At 40.3% G+C, this 20599-nt stretch overlaps 1 protein-coding gene across 4 annotated transcripts in view; it reads left to right on the top strand.

The window, feature by feature from the left end:
* The window catches only part of TMEM200A (transmembrane protein 200A), a 66505-nt gene extending 62828 nt beyond the window's left edge, over nt 1-3677 (top strand). For all 4 annotated transcript variants that reach the window (XM_034765683.1, XM_034765681.1, XM_034765682.1 and 1 more), the window contains one exon: nt 570-3677. In XM_034765683.1, coding sequence (XP_034621574.1) covers nt 586-2061 — 1476 coding nt within the window. In that variant the 5' untranslated portion in view covers nt 570-585 and the 3' untranslated portion in view covers nt 2062-3677. The remainder of the gene's footprint in view (nt 1-569) is intronic.
* Nucleotides 3678-20599: the final 16922 nt, after the last annotated feature.

Here is a 20599-nt window from a genome sequence, read left to right as displayed (position 1 = left end):
ATCTAGTATTAATAAACTTAATAATGTAGTAGTAGTAGTAATAATAGAATGTATTTTTAAAAATACACTAAAATCTATGATAAAATCATTGTCCTAAAGATGATATTCAATACAATTAATATTCACACTAACTGTAATTGTTTCACAGCTTTTAAAAGCTTTTTTAGCTAAAACTTCAAGATTGTTTAACAGCCATATGAAAACGGTATAAGATAAAGTCGATTGCTTTGGTGAAGACCAGTTCTGAATGATGCCATATATTATGCATTTTCAATAATTTCATTTTATATACTCCTGATAACTCACCATGAGCCATCTTATTAGTTTTCCCACTATATTTCTATCAATTAAGTCATACATATTACCTAGCTTTACCGTGCTCAAAAAACAAATTACAGTTTTCTCAAATTCCATGTACATGTGAAAGTTGCCATTTATGAAGAGCTGTTAAAATGTAATGGCTTTTTAAAGTAATATTTATTTTAATAAAAAGTTAATGTCTGATTAACAAATGTATATGTATATTGTATTGAAATTACTTATATTAGTATTTCTGTTTTCTTTTCCAGGGCAGAATATAGAACTATGATAGCAACTGGTGGAGTAATAACAGGGCTGGCAGCCTTAAAGAGGCAAGACTCTGCCAGATCTCAGCATCAACTAAATCTTGCCACATCACCAACTTCTGAAGAGAAAAAGCCAGTCAGACGCCGGCCCAGGGCTGATGTAGTAATTGTCAGGGGCAAAATCCGACTTTACTCCCCGTCAGGATTCTTTCTTGTTTTGGGAGTGCTCATCTCATTCATGGGAATTGCAATGGCTATCCTTGGATACTGGCCACAAAAGGAACAATTTTTAAGTCCTGAAGCTAGTCTAGCCTTAAATGAAACCCAGGTCATAACAAACCAAGGTGGAATTATATTTCGTTTCTTTGAACAACATTTACACTCAGATAAGATGAAAATGTTGGGCCCCTTTACTATGGGCATTGGAATCTTTATTTTTATTTGTGCAAATGCCATCCTACATGAAAATCGGGACAAGGAAACAAAAATCATACATATGAGAGACCTATATTCCACTGTAATAGACATGCACAGTCTGAGAATCAAGGAACAAAAGCAGTTGAATGGCGCTTATACTGGTTTATTGGGGGAAAGTGAATTCAAGCATAGTAGGAACTCATGTGCATCGCGGTTGGCTGCAAACACAATTGCACCTTTCTCTGGCTTCAGGAGTAACTTTCGAATGGATAGTTCAGCTGAAGAAGATGAAGTTGCCATAAATGAAGACAAGAACACTTCTAACCTTCTACCACCTTTGCTGACTGAGCATTCTGGCTCTGTCTTTGGACTCTACCCTCACACTAGCAAAGCAATGGATGACAAAAATAGTAGCTCTATAAAGTGTGAAACAAGGTCAATTGTATCATCCTCCATTAGTGCTTTCACACTGCCTGTAATTAAACTAAATAACTGTGTTATTGATGAACCTAGTATAGACAATATTACTGAAGATTCTGAGATCACTAGAAGCCAGTCTAGAAATTTGTCAATGGACTCTCTAGCCATTCCATTAACTGATACCAATGAATCCTACAAACCTGCCAATGCAATGCTACCCCGAAATAATTCATTTGTAGAATCTCCACCCAGTCAGTTCAAATCTTCTATGACTCTTGGACCAAGCACTGGAAAACTTTTATCACCTGGTGCTGCCAGAAAACAATTTGGGTCCAACACATCTTTGCATCTTCTGTCTGCACATTCAAAATCCTTGGATTTAGAGAGGGGTCCGTCTACACTCACTGTCCAAGCTGAACAAAGAAAACACCCCAGCTGGCCCAGATTGGATCGAAGCAACAGTAAAGGATACATGAAACTAGAAAACAAAGAGGACCCAATGGATAGGTTACTTGTACCACAAGCCACAGTTAAAAAGGACTTTACTAATAAGGAAAAGCTTCTTATGATATCAAGATCTCATAATAATTTGAGTTTTGAACATGATGAGTTTTTGAGTAACAACCTAAAGCGGGGAACTTCAGAAACAAGATTTTAATATTTAAATTACAATTTACAAGACATCATACAGTATTTTTAAAAATATTTTGACAAGTGTTTCTTTTTCAGTGAAACTGGCACAAGCCTGTTTTTACCAAATGCTTATGGCACATTCAGATTGGCTTGGGTGAACAGAGATCATCATCTCTGTAATGCCAAGAGTTTCATGTGTTAGTAACATACAACTGCAATACTGTATATTATCACCACTCAAATATATGTTCGTGCCACAGGTCCCATATTCTCCAATCTGTTGCTCTTTTGTTTCTATATAAGCACATGACCTTTCATCACTAAAAGTCAAGAAACCTGCATCAGAACTGGAGCTCCCATAAGCTTCTAGTTTGTTTTTTTTTAGTGATTGCAACATTCTAACAATGATACTTCCAGTCTAGGATGGAAAGTGAGTAGCAGTATCTACTGGAATTGCCAAATCCAAACACGCATTCTAGATATTTTCTTTTACATATGATACATCTTGGTAACTGCAATCCTAGAATGTCATTGTGTTTACATGTTGGGGAGGGAGGGTAGAAGAAAATTGGGCAGATTAAAACCATTTTTGTGAACTCACTGTAAATGGTCAAGTTGAATACCAGTGTTGTGAATTCTAGTTAACTATGCTTTATGTGATAACTTTCTATATCCACTATAATTTAGTACTGCAATTCAAGAAAATCATATGTAGAATAACCATGGCTTAGAAATTTGCAGATTTTTGTGGGATTAGTTATCCAAAGTGCATTAATTGGCAACAGCTTTACAAATAAAATGTACAAAATTAATTAAAAAGATATGAACATGATGAATAACAGGATTTTAGAATTGCTGTACAGTATGATATTGTGACAAAAATCTAAAGAGAATAATTAAATATATTATATATAGTGTTTATAGTAGCCAAATCTTAAATAACAGGATTGCTATGATTGAAAAAATGGAAACAACAAACTACAATTCAATATTTACACTAATGTTAATGCGAAAGCCCAATTGGCTAAATTTAAACTTGTATGTTTTGCATAATTATAGCTGATGGCTCAGGGGAGCCTTAGCAGTGATAAATTGCATAGAAAGCTTTTGCAAAGGATTGATGTTTAAGACTAAAAGGTTTCTCTCAGCAAAGCAAACTTCACAGTTGCATGTAGGCTAAGAAAGTTAATACGAATGACTCTACTAGAAAATTTTCATTTATTCCATTAAGCCATTTAGGCCTTGATCCTGTCATGACAACCACACTTGAGAACTCCTTCCCCCATTCACCAAGCAGTATTGGGGCCTTAACTGGTCATCTTTAACAGGTGTTTGATATTTTCACTTAACCTAAATACTCAGGAATTGTTTTTTTTTTTTAAGGCTTTCCCCAAAAAAGAATCAAAAGTTGGAATGTTGTTGTACTTCAGTTGATCATGAAAGACAGAAATATTTCTTTTTTTAATTTCCAGCTCCATTACTTGCTCAGTGAATTGAGGCATAGTGTTACTTGTTAGAAACTGAAGCCTATATATTGTAACAGAGTTGGCTCAATATTTTGCTATGAAGCTTTTAATAACTTTCTGGTTCGTGTTCTTAATACATTTGCTATTTTTTGAAATAAAATAAAATGTATATCTATGTCTATGGTAAGACTGTTTCCCTCCCCTCCCTCCATATATAGGATTCCTCCATATCTAGGAATATCATACATTACATTTGTCAAACATATTGGTCCATAACTGGATATTTGCCTGTGCCTCTCCTTGATTTCTTTTTTGCCTGACAGCCACATGTGCACATATCAGGATAGCATTTGGAACACGTTAGTTCAGCCATCCACGTACTATTATAGAAGCCTATTCCAGTACTTTCCACATTCTGAAGGTTTTCTATTGTGTCAAGTCTTGGCCAGAGTGACAGCCAATCTACTCAGAGTTCTCCGCTGACTAATCCATAAAGCAATGTTGGTGTCACGTGGAAGGAGGGAAAAAGAGGCTGATCCTCACTATAGGTGCAAGTAAGGTGCTGATTACTTTGCTATTGCCATTAAATATTAATAATAATAATAATACCACCTTCCTCTTATATAGTGCTTTTCCTCCATGGATCTTAAAGTGCTTTACAAAGGAGGTAATATATAATAATGAATAGGTAAGTAAAGTTGAATTCCACATTATAAATTCTGAGAATAAAATTATCAGGCTCAAGGGCAAGTAAGGTACTTTACTGTCTTTGCAGAGAAATCTATTACATTCTATGGGGGACTGAGCCAAAAACCCATTGAAGTCAATGGGAGTCTTTCAGTTGAGTTCATTAGCTTAGGATCATGCCCTGGGTGCCCGAAATGGAAGGTCAGCAGGTACCTTTTTTTCTCAAGCAATGCCATTGGACTCAGTAATACTGCTAGAGGAATAAGGCATTGTATAATACAAGTCCATGTATCACAATCTGGCCCAACAGAAATTAGAGTATTATAGAGGTAGTTGATATTGACCTCTTGTGACCACAGGAAGGGGTTAACCCTATACAGGGTGCTGAGGAAGCCATTCCCCCTCACTCCTGCTGGGCATACTCCAACTGGAACCACACTATAAAATGAAGCAGCTAAGCTCAGTCACCCCCCGCGGAGGAGAGAGATTGTTGCAAGCTTCTGTCCGGGAGCTATCGGAGCCCAGACCACAGAGGCCAGGCAAATACCTGGCGGTCCACAAACGCCCACAAGGGAAGCAGTCATTGGGAACTTTGCCTGCTGACTACCCTGGAGGATCAGAGGACCCGTGAACTATGGAGCAGGAAGACAGAGTAAGAAGTAGTCTAGGGGAACCAGACATTGATCCAGTTGTGGAACCAGGAACAGAGTCAGTGTGTTTTGGAGGGATCCCTGCTGACTCATGGTGGATACACTCACTACTGTTAGGGTCCAGGGCTGGGACCCGGTGGAGTAGGGAGTGCCTAGGTCCCTCTACCCTGGACACCAACCTACCCTTGGGTGGTGGCCCATCCCCTGCCTAGCCACTTGGCCATGCTGACCTGCACAGAGGGGTGGCCCCATTGACTCTGGCCACTAGGGAACGCCACCCTGCACAGAGGGGGGTGGTCCCATTGACTCTGGCCATTAGGTTCTACCATCCTCTGCTTAAGGGTGGTCCCATTTACTCTGGTTGCTTGGCCAGACAGTCCTGAACCTAAGGAGAGCTCCCTGACTCTAACCATTAGGCTATACCACCCTGAGAGGAGGAACGGTCTGTTGGACTTGGCCACAGGGCCATAACAGTACTGCCCTGGTGTGGTGGTGTGACAGGCTATACTTGCCCGCAACACCCCTATTTTAAGTTGCCTAATACTTTCCATTATAAGAATGCTTGGGACCTTTTCTTTGAGAAGCTCTCACATCTCTATTAGTTGCAGCAGGCCTTTGATATTTGGTAGGGGGAATCCTTCTGGCTATGTCCTATGAAATTCTGTTCAGATTTTGCTGAGACCAACTGTTAAAAAATCACCATTTCTCTTCCCTCACCTGCATTCCTCAGGAAAGTATTGGCAGCCTGTCCAAATCACAGAACATTCCAAGGCTGGGCTCAGGGTGTTCCTGTCGCAGCAGCACCACACATTGCAGGGGGAACATCATGGAGTGACAAGACCAGCTGGCTGTAGTGTTTGTGTGGGAGGCAGCAACAGAGTTGGGCCAGGATGCCTCCACTCTGTAAATCACCAGACCCAGGACATGGTCACAATGGCCCATTTAATAATCCCCCTCCCCAACTTTTTTCTTTAAGAAAAACAAAAGGTTAAAACTATCTAGGAAGTTACACAATGTTACAATAAGTTACAAGAACGTTGTTTAGGTTGCAAAGTCAAACACTCAAAAGTTAGGAGTGTGCAACCTTAATTCAGCCTCCTGGTGTGTGCGCATTATGATACAATATTGTAATTATATGATCACATACTATTTTTTCCAAATGACCCCATTCAGTGCACATGATGGATATACACAGGGGCAGAATTAAGGTTGCATGGGTAATTGTAAATCTGGCATTTCCTAATTTTGTGTTCTTGACTTTGCAAACCTACATTATATTATTTTAACATGAGACCAGCTTTTCCTCAGACCTGAAAAAGAGCTCTGTGTAATCCCAAGAGCTTGTCTTTCTCACCAACAGAAGTTGGGCCAATAAAAGGTATTACCTCACCCACCTCTCTCTCTAATCTTCTGGGATCAACATGGCTAAAACACCACTGCATACAATTATTTTAACATAGTTTTTGTGTGTAATATGAAATATGTTCATACCTGGGCTAGATCTAGGGTAGGGTGACCAGATAGTCCCAATATTTGGGACATTTTCTTCTATAGGCGCCTATTACCCCCCACCCTCTGTCCCAATTTTTCACACTTGCTGTCTGGTCACCCTAATCTAGGGGAATCTGCCACCTCTAGCCCTTTTAATTGTATAACTGCATTTATAAAGACTATTTAAAATGGATGACATGATTAGTTAAATTATGTCTTAGCCTAAAAGCTGGCTTTTGAGCACCATTTTATGGAAGAGTAGTGGTCCTTTCTAAGTACACCTCTACCTCGATATAACGCTGTCCTCGGGAGCCAAAAAAAAATCTTACTGCGTTATAGGTGAAACCGCATTATACTGAACTTGCTTTGATCCACCAGAGTGCGCAGCCCCTTCCCCCGGAGCACTGCTTTACACGTTATATCGGGTCGTGTTATATCGGGCTAGAGGTGTAGTAGAATAGCTGGTAATTGGAAATTTGAATTTAGAGATGGATACTGTAGAATTTACACCCAAATAGTTGTATTAGTCACTTGGAACACAAGGTAAACAGTCTTAAACTTCTGAAAAGTTTTATCAGAAAGCTGACTTTTTCTACAGAAAAAGTCCAAACTAATTCACATTTTGATATAGCTCAAGACAGTGGATTCAGGACTCCACCCATGTACTAAGCTAAATTCTATTATTATTGCTACCTATTAAAAGGAAGAAATCAAAAAAGCATGTCATATCATAAACACAGTGTAACTCTGTAGCTTTTATATTACACTACAAAATCAACCAAAATTCAGTTTATGCACATTACATTCAGTTAACAGCATTTATTGTCACTTACGAAAATAACTGGCTCAAGCTAGGCAAAAATTTATTATATTGCTGAAACAATATATTAACACTTAAAAGTGTTAACCTTTTATCCTGCAGGCTACAGCAGCTTTTAAGGTGCAGAGTGCCTTTCTGTGACCTAGGGGTAATTCTGCCTCTCACTACAGTACTAAGTTATCAGCCCTCAGGCTCTAGTGAACAAAGTCTAAGAAGTACTTTTAACTTCCAGCCTAGCTCTCTCCCTGAATAATCTTTGTACTTACACACTGGCTAGTACAGTTGCCAGACTTGCTCCTGTTACTTTCAACCTCGCATTCTGTTTCTCTTCAGTTTGTGTCTCTGTTTCTCCTTCTAGGAGTGCAAATGGACGTGTGGTTTAGGAACATTCCAATCAATAGACTCCTTATCTCTTGTGGAATAATCTCATATTCTTTGTCTTTGTTACAAAAAATTCAAGCTAAAAACAGGGTCAAACTAATTCCAGCTAATATATCTAAAATCATATTTAACTTTCAGTTCACCCATTTCAACTTGTTCATTAGTGTTAAACATGTACACCTACAGGGGGTGTTTGTAATTTGAATTTTTGGACTTGAAACCACAAAATATCCTCTCATAAGTAATTCATAATCACACACAGAATCCCTGATTTTAATGGATTACTTGTGAGAGTAAGGTGTTTGCAGGATTAGGTCCCTTAGTCAGGAGAGAGTGGAAACTAAACTGAAAATATTTTTATATTTGGACCATTACATTTTGTTGAAACTGGAACATAGCACATACCAGACTGGATCAGTACAACTGTCCATCTAGTCCAACATCTTGCATTTGACACTAATTCATAGCAGATGTTTTATAGGAGGGTGTAAAACCACCATGAAGTACCTATAAGGAAGGTGGTTTTTTTTCATAAGAGTAGTAGTTAGTGACAAACTTACACCCTCAGGCATAAAGGTTGCTATCCTTTATCAACTTTTGTCCCAACTAATGTAATTGCAGATGACTGTATTCATGAAAATATCTATTTTTTTTTCTTATTAAGCTCTCCACCTCACTAAATGTTGTTTTTTGCAGAATTCTGCAGGTTAATTATGTGTTGTACAAATGTGTTTCCTTTTAACAGCTTTTAATTGGCTCTCTCCTAATTTCATTGCAACCTCCCATCATTTTAGTTTTGAGAGAGTAGCAGGAGCACCTGATTTACATTTGCTATAACAGTCATTATTTTATAAGTCTCTGTCAAGTCCCCTCTTATTCATCTCCTTTCTGAACAGTTCTTTCTTATCTTTTAAATCTTCTTGCATATGAAAGTCTTTCTGTGCCTCTAATCATTTTCCTTGCCCTGCTCAAGACCTTTTCGATTTCTACACTATGCCCTCTGGAGATGGAGTGATAAAACTAAACATTATATTCAAGGTGAGAGTATCCTGTTGATTTCTATAGCAATATACTATTTCCAGTATTAATCTCTATCCTTTTCTTAAGGCACAAAAACACCTTATTTGCTCCTGTGCTTTGAAGAGGTTTTCAGTGAACTGCCCTCTGTGACACACAGGTCACTTTGAGTGGTTACAATTAGTTTACAACCTACCACAGTGTAGGAGTACTTCAAATGATTCCTTCCAATATGCATTTCTTTACACTTGTCAGAAATAATTATAATTTTTGACATGTTCTAGTCTAACTTTTAGGGAATATGTTTCAACAGTTTTTTTTTTTTTACTCTTATTACATTCACATGACTTTCAAGGCTCTCCATATGTCAAATTAAAATATATGAGTAAAAATATAAACCGCATTCAAATACTGAATCTCACAGAATAGGATATAATTAAACACTTTTACGTGTAGAGAGCTCATTATCATTTTAATAGACAGGAAGCACTTTGAGGTAGTATGCGTGGATTATATGATCTCTTGTTTACCAGTGTGCTGCATTTGCCCTTTTTGTGGAAAAGGTTTTAGATTTACAACTTTTAAAAGAATGAAAAAGGAATTATTCTCTAGACCTATCATACGCCTAGATAGGGAAAGTGAGTAAAGTACATCAAGTGTTCAAAAATTTAAAGAGGTATGGCAGAATCCCATTAAACTACAATTTGATAATCTGGCACCTTTTGTAATTTAACACAGAAATGGTGGTCTCTTCCCTGTTCTCAGCAAAGATTATCTTGGATGTCCACCTAAGGAACAAATCTGATATATTTCTGGCCCAGTGACTTTTGAATGAACTTTTGTGTTCCTTGAAAATTAACTTGAGGAGGGCTGTTTCACAATCAGATTAAGAATGGGTTTCATACCAAGTTGATTCTGAATTTTGTCTCCATGCTGAAATTCACTTTCGGTCTCTCATAGATTCAGTGGCACTCATTCACTGTGTTCTAAGCAGCTGGAATTCATATTTCTCTTCATCTAATGGGGCTTATGACAGTTGCTGTATAGAAGTAATGTACAATGTCTCATCACTGCATTTCAACACTTTCACATATAGATTTCTTTTTCTTACACTGTCTGCAAAATAGTTCTTTTGGCAGACTCCAAGTTTGCTCGAAGGCTGGACAGTATTTACATGCAGCTTGTCGGAGAATAACAGAGTTCTCACTTTTTACTTGGGTACAGCAAGTCAGATACTTTATTTTCTCAAGCAATTGCATAGAGGGAGAGAGCTAAACAGGTCTCTCAACAGGTAAATAATTACAGCAAGTGTTTATACCTTTTGTTACAGACAATAATGAGCAACAGCTGCATTTTGTTTATACATAGGTCATTCTGAAATCTTGTTTTGCTCACTAATGTAGACTCTTAGTCTACATTCCATATTATCTACACAAGGTCGCAACAACTTCTCACACAGTTCTTTCCCACTCGCCTCACACATTCCTCGCTTCTACAAATCTTGCATTATTAGCGTTACAGTTAGCCTGACTCTTGCTAATGAACTGTCATACATTGCATCCCCTTCCTGTCAGTTCTTTCTCTGCTTCCACAACTGCCCCCCCCCTTTTGTACTACTAGTACAACAAACATTTTCAAATCTCTATTTGCATTAAGTCTTGGAATTCAGATTCTACTTCAGATGCTTCAACCTTAGGGGTTTTGATTGGATGTAATGACAATGCATGATGAGCATGGACATGAAAGGTATTACTATTATTACATCCTTTACAACAACAACAACATACTCCTACACTAACTAACACCAACACAAACAATAATATTCCCATAGCAATAATATGATGGGGTTGTTGTACAGTCTTAGTCATAAAACACAATACATCATACTTAGTACATAAGGTGGACACTCTATAAGCTGTATGAAAGGCTTACTTTTCAACTTGATATATATATTGAAGCATGTGAATTTGCCCTTGTATTTCAGAGATCTTCTGAACCTCTGGTAACAGTGAAAGCAAATTTTGAAATCGATCAGGTACTAAACTAGTCCAATTAAAGGGTATCTGGAACCTAAGGGTTACTTGCAAAATTCTATCTGCAGTCCAGTAAATAATGATTGCCTGTAGTGGTAATGAGATTAAAATGTATGTCTTGCAATGTGGTGATTTTAACATACACACAGCTATCATTAGCTTGGAAAAAGTAAGTAAGTGTCTTGTCAGGGTAGTTCCTTGTCCCCTACCCTCCCAGCAAACGTAGTCATGAAGAGTAACAACTGCTCCTGGCTTCAGTTTACGGATACACTGAAGCTGTGGGGGTTCCAACGGCCAAAATGTCCATTGACTCCCTAACCCCATCCAGATGTCAGATGTAATCCCAGGAGCACTGACTAAAAATCGATTGGGCATACCAGGAGGTCTAATTTCCCAGATGTCTCGGTGAATTACCCAATCCCACATGCATCTTCCCCATGGACCCGGCAGGATTCGGTATGTGGGAGCCCACCCCCTCCCAACTGGTCCATATGCTTGGAAGGAGCACTGAGAATATCCGCACTTCCACCCAGTCTCCAAGTATGTCTCCATGGCCACAGATCAGATGGTACTCCTGATGTGTCTGTAAGGGCAGTGGGCCAAGCCTGATGCTCTAGATCATTCCGAATGGCCATTAGCTGGTCATTCAGGAAATCCTGAATTTCTGAACATGCTAGATGCCACTGCAATGCCTTCCTAGCCTCAGTGATATTCAGTACCATCTTTGTCAGCAACTTCTGGGTCATTGAACTAAGGGTGGAAATAACATGTAACTCACCAACTCCAGCCTGTACCTGGGTTAGTTGTGCCCCAGAAACAAGGCCAATGGCCTTCTCTAGTTGCCCCAATTTCTCATCATGTTGTTGGTTCTTAAAAATATTCCAAACTGCTGCTGCACTATTGGCCCCATCCCAAAGGGATCCGGTCAAGTCTCTCTTCTTTCTAGAGGAAATAACCCAAGCCCTCTGTTGTGCTAATCTAATGGCAGCCCTCTTTGAACAATTTGGGTATGTAGAGGTAATCTGGAAACTGGATAAGGGCAATGAAAATTTAACAGTCCCTAGTGTAGTGTTAATCACAGTCCATTGATATCCTAATACATCTCTCTTTGGTGTAGTACTATACCACATCTGTTGGTTGAACATCTTTATGTACTTCTGGGAGGCATTGATATTAATGGCATAAGAAAGGGTGTATTGCAATAAGGTATAGGTCACATTATTAGTCACTGGAATAATTTCTATGCAGGTAAAATTTCCAGTGGCAAAACAAACTTTGGGCATTTGTTTAATTGTTCACTAATTGGGTGACCAAATAACAATAAGGGCCTCTCTCATTTAACACAGTGCAAATTCCAGGAACATTCGCTATAGAACCCATCAATTGCAATTACAGATTCTTGGGGTTCACTGGTAGTGATATCATATACTTTTATCTCCACTGATCCATTCTTTTCCATTCAATTGTTTGCTTCTATGGGATATCCTGAACCTTAAAAATATATTTTTTTCAAACAATATTTAAATAAATCACTAAAGTGTGAAGGCCTTGGCCATTGGTTTTATCAAATATATGGCGTTGTCTGTATTTGGATGTGTTACAGGGGTAATAGTGTAATGGAGGAGATGGCAGGGGCAATGGCAACAAGGTGCCTTCAGTACTTATAATTTAAAATCCAATTAGGGAGGGCAATACATGCTGAAGGACTTATCCAAAACACAGGGCACAGCCTGTAGAATAAACCTCAAAATCCAATCAATACCACGTTCCCAAGCATGGGTCCCACAAATTTCTTCCTGCCAGTGTATAATTCTTTGTTTCTTCACCAGGGTCAGTTCTTAATGTCTTTTGTAGTCAGGAATCCCTGGACTTTATGGTTTCAATGAAGCAAGTGTTCGTTCTTCTCTTTTCCTGAAACAGTGTGATTCAGCATCATACAGGGGAGAGGTTACTAGCACATCACCCTGTAATGGTTTTGCTTCTTCTAGAAAAATCCAAAGGCAGAGTAGGTCTGTCAGTGGACAAGGGAGAGGTTACTAGCACTTCACCTTGTCTTTTTTTTCTTTTTCCTGCTGTCCAGAAGGCACAGCAGAGCTAGAAGGAGAAATAGGCTTATCAGTCGAAGAGTCCTCCCGAGGTGGAGGGGTCTTTTTACAGTGAGAAGCATGGGTCCAGGCAGGTAGTCCTTGGCACTTCACAGTGGTGTTGGTGGTTAATAGGACTTGGAAAGGGCCTTTCCAGTGTGAAGCCAAAGCAGTCTTTCGTTGATGGACTTTATGTAGACTCCGTCTCCTTGTTTCAATGAACGGCAGTGCTACTAGGGTCTTTGGGTAGCACTTCTTTTATCTGTGAGAAAAGAAACCTAACACGTTTCATTAATGCCTGGCAGTGTTTTGCAGATCAAATAGTTGCTTGGTCACATTCAGGCCCCCCTTTTCTTGGTTGTCAGCCAAGTCTTAGCTGTGAACAATGTCCTTGGATGGGGCCAGCATCTTATCTTTGGACTGAGCTTGCGTGTTTCATAGGCAGCCCAGGTTTCAGTGGCTTCTACCTTATTAGTTAGAAAATTGCATTAATACGGATGCTTTCTGGCTTGCTTCCAGATCCAAAGCTATCCACAGCTTAAAGATTCTTACTTAAAAAAAGGGACACAATTAACTTTCCCAGACTTTTGATTGCCTTTTACTTTTAACTTCTGCTTTCAAACACACAGTGATCTGAAAAAGACAACACAACCTATATTTGGTAGGTTTGCATTTCTTTTACCTCTACTACAATATACACTGCACATGTTCTGGGGAAAATGCACATCCTCTCCACAATTCAATTTCCACAACACTAGCCACATCAATTTCTACAAAGGTGTAACTGTTTCTTTTGTGCTTACAAAATCTCCATGCACCCCTAGTAAAGTGACAGCTTGACCACACAGAGCCAGGGGCACTGTCCTTCTCTCTCTACCAGATCTTTTATCTGCTATTTTGTTACCCAAAAACAAATTCAAATCTTTTATTCTCCTGGCTTTGACTATCCTGCTGCAGCCACAACCTTTGGTCTTTAGTTAAAACATTTTAAATCTTGTAAAGCATTAAGTCACCTTAAGGATTAAATGCTAAATACCATATTAAACAACAATAGTTTCCTGTGTCTGGCAAAAGTATTCTCAGTTTTTGCAACTTTAAATAATACCAATTCATCTCAAACTTATAAAACACAGATCCCACAAAAACCAATAATCTATTTGTCCCAGTGCCTGGTTTTCCAGTACCAGGCACAAGGGAGTTAAGTAAGTTGGAATGTCAAAAGATCCAGATTTGGGCCAATCAGTGCTCAGGGCTGGCCAATCCTGGGTGCAAAGCTGCAACAAGCGTCTCTTCAACATTCTTTTCTGAACACCGGGTAAAGGCCATTTACTTAACATATAATCCAAAGGGCTATCCTTAGAGGGTTTTACCAGAGACCCACCCATCTGCCTGCTGACACTCTAACAGAGAATTACACAGAGAACAGAGGGAATTATGGCCTAATAGGATCCTATTACAGGAATTTCTACTAATACTGACCACTACAGGGGACGGGACAGAAGGATCCCAATTCAACTTCAGAGCTTCATCACACGCAATGGCTTCCACTCTGAGGAATTATGAATGAGAGGCTCAGTTCCATCCACACACGTAACGCCCAAATGTATAAGACAGAAATTCATTAACCAGTTAACTAGAACAGACCCAGACCAGAACCAGATAGTGTCTCCTTATCCTATTAGGACTCACCTTATTGGAACACGAACCCCAGAGGCTGCGGTGAAGCAGAGAAAAGGGGCAAAACACCCCATTGGCGCTATTCCCAGTTCACCGCAGCCATCCGGAGTCCAATGTCCAAGCTTGGAGAATCCCAGTGGAGTCGCCAGAAACTGTCACCAAAATATCGGGTCCAATATTGGCTGAGAGCCAATAACAGCCAGACAGGGATAAGGAAGAGTTGCTTTATTCTGCAGAAGAAAGGAGAGTCTTGCACCTTGGTACAAAGACTCTGTCTTACCTACATTTTACCATTCCAATTATTATCCTGGGGATTTGAAATCCCCATGCTTATAATTACTTACTCCTTTCCTTCCACTATGCCCTCAAAGTTTCCAACCTGTTTTCCAATCTCTATCTGTTGCCTGCCCGCTTGGGCCGGATCCTGCTTTTCTCACCGAACAGTCCCTTCCATGGGCACTGGCTTTTTTCACTACCAATTTAGCTAGGAGGGTGGGCTTCTCAACTAGCCCCCACTCTTCCTGGTCTCTTCCCTTAAACATTCTTACTCACAAGGCTACCCAAGTCCTCCCTTGTGAGGCTTGCCACTTGGGCAAAACGCCTGGCCCATTGGCGTTTAACTATTCAATTTTCTTTTGGGGCAAACACTCTGCTCTTACAGCATATGCTGAGCACAAATAATTAAATTTTGACAAGTCCCTGAAGGACCGGTACTTGCTTAGCCAGTGCTTCCTTTTCTTGCCTGGAAGTCCTGTCTCAAGGCTTGCAACTTGCCCTGGGTGTAGGTTTGAGTTGCTGCCTGGTTCATGATCTATGCTCTTAATTGCTCAATTCTAGTTATCAAGTACACAACTCTTCCCTTTTCTCCAACTTCTCTATTGCCCAGTCTTGCTACGACTGGGGTAGATCCACCTGACACCCTTCCCGGTCAACCGGGGTGGAGAGAGGAATGCTAACCCCCTCTCCAGTTCTCAGACTTACTGCGGCTGAGAGAAGGCACACTTTCATACTCACACAGGTACGTCCAGACTGGCCACGTCTGTGTATAACATTCAGAGAAGGTGCTGTGCAATCTCCAACTTGCTTCCTCTCTTGGGAGGGCAGTTCTTTTACGCCCTGGGGTCTCCTGGGGTGTCTTTTCAGTGATTCCAGTCCAGGCCAGCTGCCTGTGGCTTCTTCAGTGTCCCCAAACCATGCCGGCTCCAGGGTCGCAAAGGCAGACTGTTGGATCTCATTGGACAGTTAAGCTTTGCAAATGTAATCTCAGCACTATAACTTGTATTGCCTTTGGTTTGACTATGTCTATATTTTTTTCACAGCCAGCTGGGGCCGAAAGCAGTTTTTCTTTGTACTTAGCCTGGTCTGCATTGATTCTTGACCTTGAACACAGAGCAACTTTCTCTTTATCTCTGGACCAAGCTGAATTTCAAATTAACCCCTTCCTTTCGTCAATAGACAAATTGTTCCCATTGTGTGTCAGAGGCTTTTTGGTGATTAAAAACTCCTCTGAGATGTATGATCTTATCTAGATTGAAGGTACCTTCTAGTGGGCATTGTTTAGATGAATTTTCATGCATGTAATGATTCCAATTTTCTAAATACCTGCAGGTTTTAGGACCATAATGTACGTACATGAAATCAGATGGGGTACCCTTAGGGGGTGAGAGGGAATGCTTAGACTGTCCCCCACCCATTTTCCAATCAAACACACAGGGAGGATGCCCTGTCCACTCTAGCGGCACATAAACTAAGGATCTCTCCCTACAGAGTACTCACACAGGAGAGGCTAACGAGGATGGCCACGACCCTCCTACACCTCCCTTCAGCAAAGAGCGTCAGCTAGTCTCAGAGAGACGGCGCCGCTTACTCTCGTTCCATCCAGTGAGATGATCAGACTGTCAGTGGCTCACACAGAGAGGAAAAGGGGAGGGAAGATGGGTTCACGCACTCCTAGACCCAGGTAGCTTCCTCGCCGGATGATGCCAGGCCGAGTTAGCCCACCGTGGGTCGGATCTCCTAAAAGATCCTCTAGTTACCGGGCTTGCGTTAGAGTAGTTCTGGTCACGAGCCAAAAGACTTCGCAGAGTACTCTGGGCATCTTCCGGTAACTCTCAATTCACACTGGTGTGCACGCGCACACACACACACACACACACACACATCTCTATCTCCAAATACCACGATGCATCTGTACCTTATGTCCGGACTCAATACACTATGAGGCGGTAACAACCCCTCTTGAGGCGGTAAAAACCTCTCAGCACTGGTGCATACCTATGCATCTCTCTTATGCATATGGGGGTGGCCAAACTAACAGTTCCCCAGAATCACATACAACTACCTTATTGGAGGTGGCAAAACAATTCCCCAGAACCGCTCTGCATCTGATCTTGCTGCACAGTCAGTAAGTTCGGATGGCGTGAGCCCAACAGGGACAGACGGCCCCACAGACAGTCCTCCTCCGACACCCCAGTAGAGATCTCAAAAGGTCTCCTACCTCTATTATGGCACCATGGGGTTTGAAGGGGAACGATCCGTAGCAGCTGCTGGTGCCTCTGCGGGCGTTGCCATCCCGGACAAGCCCCCAAATTGTCGGAGAATAACAGAGTTCTCACTTTTTGTTTGGGTACAGCAAGTCAGATACTTTATTTTCTCAAGCAATTGCGTAGTGGGAGAGAGCTAAACAGGTCTCTCAACAGGTAAACAATTACGGCAAGCATTTATACCTTTTGTTACAGACAATAATGAGCAACAGCTGCATTTTGTTTATACATAGGTCATTCTGATATCTTGTTTTGCTCACTAATGTAGACTCTTAGTCTACATTCCATATTATCTACACAAGGTCACAACAACTTCTCACACAGTTCTTTCCCACTCGCCTCACACATTCCTCGGTTCTACAAATCTCGCGTTATTAGGGTTACAGTTAGCCTGACTCTTGCTAATGAACTGTCATGCATTGCATCCCCTTCCTGTCAGTTTTTTCTCTGCTTCCACAATATCTATCTCCACACGTCTCACACTATCTGGTTGCTGCAATGTTTGTGACCCTTCCTTGCACTGTCTGTACTTTACTGTGGCTTTATGGTATTCTTTAGTAAGGGAATGGATAGATTAAATTACGGCTCAATGTCATCAGGCAGTCTATGACTTTAAAACCCAGATTTTTTGTCTTTTACAATGACGACACCCTGGTGACTCCTCAGGCAAATCATTTCATTGGAAGGCACTATGATCTGGTGGGATATATCTATTGCCTCCTCTTCCATTTCTGTGTGATTTCAGATCTCTGTTCTGACACTGACCTATTGTGACCTTGGGTTTTGGTGGTTTTAGGACCACTGTGATCAACTCTAGTCTGCCATCTCATATGACACAGGCCATAGAACTTCCCCAAAATCATTCCTGAAGCCTATCTTTTAGAAAAACATCCAGTCTTGATTTTAAAATGATGGAGAATCCACCACCACCGTTGGTAAATTGTGCCAATTGTTAATATTCTAGCTGTTAAAAATTTACACCTTATTTCCAGTACGAATTTGCCTTGCTTCAATTTCCAGCCACTGGAGTGTGTTATACCTTTCTCTGCTTGATTGAGGAGCCCGTTATTAAATATTTGTTCCCCATGTAGCTACTTAGACTAATTTAATCTTTTCTTTTTAAGCTTCATTAATCTTTTTGAGTCTATCACTAAAAGGTATGTTTGCTAATCCTCCAATTCTTCTTCTCTTATCAACATTCTTCTTGAATTGTGGACACCAGATCTGGACAAAGTATTCCAGCAGAGGTTACTCCTGTGCCAAATATAGAGGTAAAATAACTACTCCTAGTTGAGATTTCCTTGTTTATGCATCCTGGGATCACATTCGCTCTTTCGGCCACAGTCACATGGGTGCTCATGTTTGGATGATTATACATACAATCCCCTAAACTTTTTCAAAGTCACTTCTTCCCTGGATAGAGCCCCTCATCCTGTAAGTATGGTCTATGTTCATAGAGGTATACATTTACATTTAGCCATATTAAAATATATAGTCATTTGCTTGTGTTCAGTTTATCAAGTAATCCAGAGCGCTCTGAATTAGTTACCTGTCCTCTTCACTATTTACCACTCCTCCAACTTTTGTGTTATTTCCAAACTTTATCAGTGATGATTTTATGTTTTCTTCCAGGTCACTGATAAAAATGTTAAATAGCATAGGGCCAATACCTGGGGATCCATCTGGAAACACACCAGTTCAATGACAATTGCCCATTTATAGTTACAATTGGAGACCTATCAGTTAGCCAGTTTTTAATCTATTTTATGTGTGCCATGTTAATTTTATCTTGTTCTAGTTTTTTAATCAAAATGTCATGCAGTATCAAGTCAAATGCCTTACAGAAGTGTAAGTATATTACATCAACACAATTATTTTTAGTATCCAAACTTGTAATCTCATAAAAAAAGATTTTAGACATCAATTTAGTTTGACAGGTTATTGTGAGGTTATTCCATATTCTTTATGAAAATATGCTTAGTAGCTATATGCTATGAATGACATCACATGAGCCATCTTGCATAAAGTATCATTGGAAAGGTTATGATTTACTGAATTATGATTATCCAATGTGTATATGCCTGTATCATTTCTGTATCTGAAGTTAGGAATATTGACTATGTGTTTGTATTTCAACTATGCTACTTTGGGTGACGCCCACTGCTAGCACTTCAGGTACAACAATGGAAAAGCCAGACAGGGCGGATGGCCCATCAGCGAGGACAATGGACTGTGAAAAGCTCGGCCTTCCTGTGGACCCTCTATACTGCCACTGACTCATGGACTCTGTGATCCTCTGTAGTCTTGTCACCAGATACTAAAACGTTATCTGGGACTTCTTGTAACTTTCCACTGGAAAGTAATCAACACACTTTGGAGGTAGAACTAGTGTCAGGAGCCATCTGGGAAGGCAGCAAAGTGAAACAGAATAGCTACTTCAATCAAGTGTTAAGGCCAAGGCCCACAGCTCTGATATGCCTTGTCAATAAAAGCCCAACAAAGGATTGTGTGACATGACATAAGAAGCCTAGCCCACCACCCATGCAGCTATGCCCTGGATACTGGAGTAAGTTTGGGGAAACCCATCTTCTGTCATGCCTGTTACTTCCAGGGAGGATACACCTGCAGCTCCCCTGGTGATGCTCCTAGATGGTGTGTATGTGGGGGGGCCCTATGCTTGCACTGAATAATTGTGTTGTGGAAGGTAATTTTCCTCAGTTTGTTCCTGGAGGATGGAGACTAATTTACATGAGATGAAGGGGGGAAAAATTACTCTAACTACTACTCAATTCTCACAGGAAGTCACCCTTTACTCAGGGAGTGGAACTACCCACATTTCCTTCAGCATTAAATAATTCACTCAAATTAAAAAAAAAGGCGTGTTCTAATTTTATCTTTGCTAGAGAACATTACTAAACATAAAGGGAATACTGCATTAGACTCTGAGATTGATCTCAATCTCTCTCTCAATCTGTTCAAAGAGACCAGAAGTTAGCTGTCAATTTTAAGCACTGATGTTTGTGAATACAACATCCTATAAACAAAAATTGGCCTTCTTTAGCAAATATCTGTCCCATAATGTAGCAGCACAATAACTCCATATTTTATGCTGAGAAACCAGAGAACAGACAGACACTCGCTTTTGCCTCAAGGAAGTGAACTTGTGTGCTGACTCAAATAGAGTAAAGGCTAGCAGAGACTATTATATGAATTCTCAAATCTTTTGAGGCGTTAAAGTCTAACTGAAGCTGAGGAGACACTGGCGTATATCTTGTGATGCCAGTTGTTGAGGCTCTGATAGTCCATCTCTGCATGGAAGTACTGGATCAAGACATCAGAGGTGAAGGCATGAAAAAGAAACTATTTGAGCATTTTGATGGTATGAAATCAGAGAAAGGATAAAGAGTAGCCTGAATCCTGGATCCTGTGTTCAAGCTTCTCTTCTGCCCCCTCACAATCTCAAGATAATGTAAGAGCAGCTACACACAGGCCAGCAGAAGGAGAGCAAAACAGAAATAACTACAAGTATACAAAACCAACATGATGCAGTTGCAAAAAAGGCTAATGTCATTCTGGGGAGTATTAACAGGAGTGTACTATGTAAGACCCAGGAGGAAATTGTCCCACTCTACTTAGCACTGATGAGGCCTCAGTGTCCAGTTTTGGGTGCTACACTGTAAGAAATATGTGGACAAATTAGAGAGAGTCCAGAGG

Source organism: Trachemys scripta, chromosome 3 (genome assembly GCF_013100865.1).
Source record: "Trachemys scripta elegans isolate TJP31775 chromosome 3, CAS_Tse_1.0, whole genome shotgun sequence".
Lineage (NCBI taxonomy): Eukaryota > Metazoa > Chordata > Testudines > Emydidae > Trachemys > Trachemys scripta.
The sequence above is the reverse complement of the archived record's forward strand: the minus strand, read 5'-3'. Positions and strand labels throughout refer to the sequence as shown.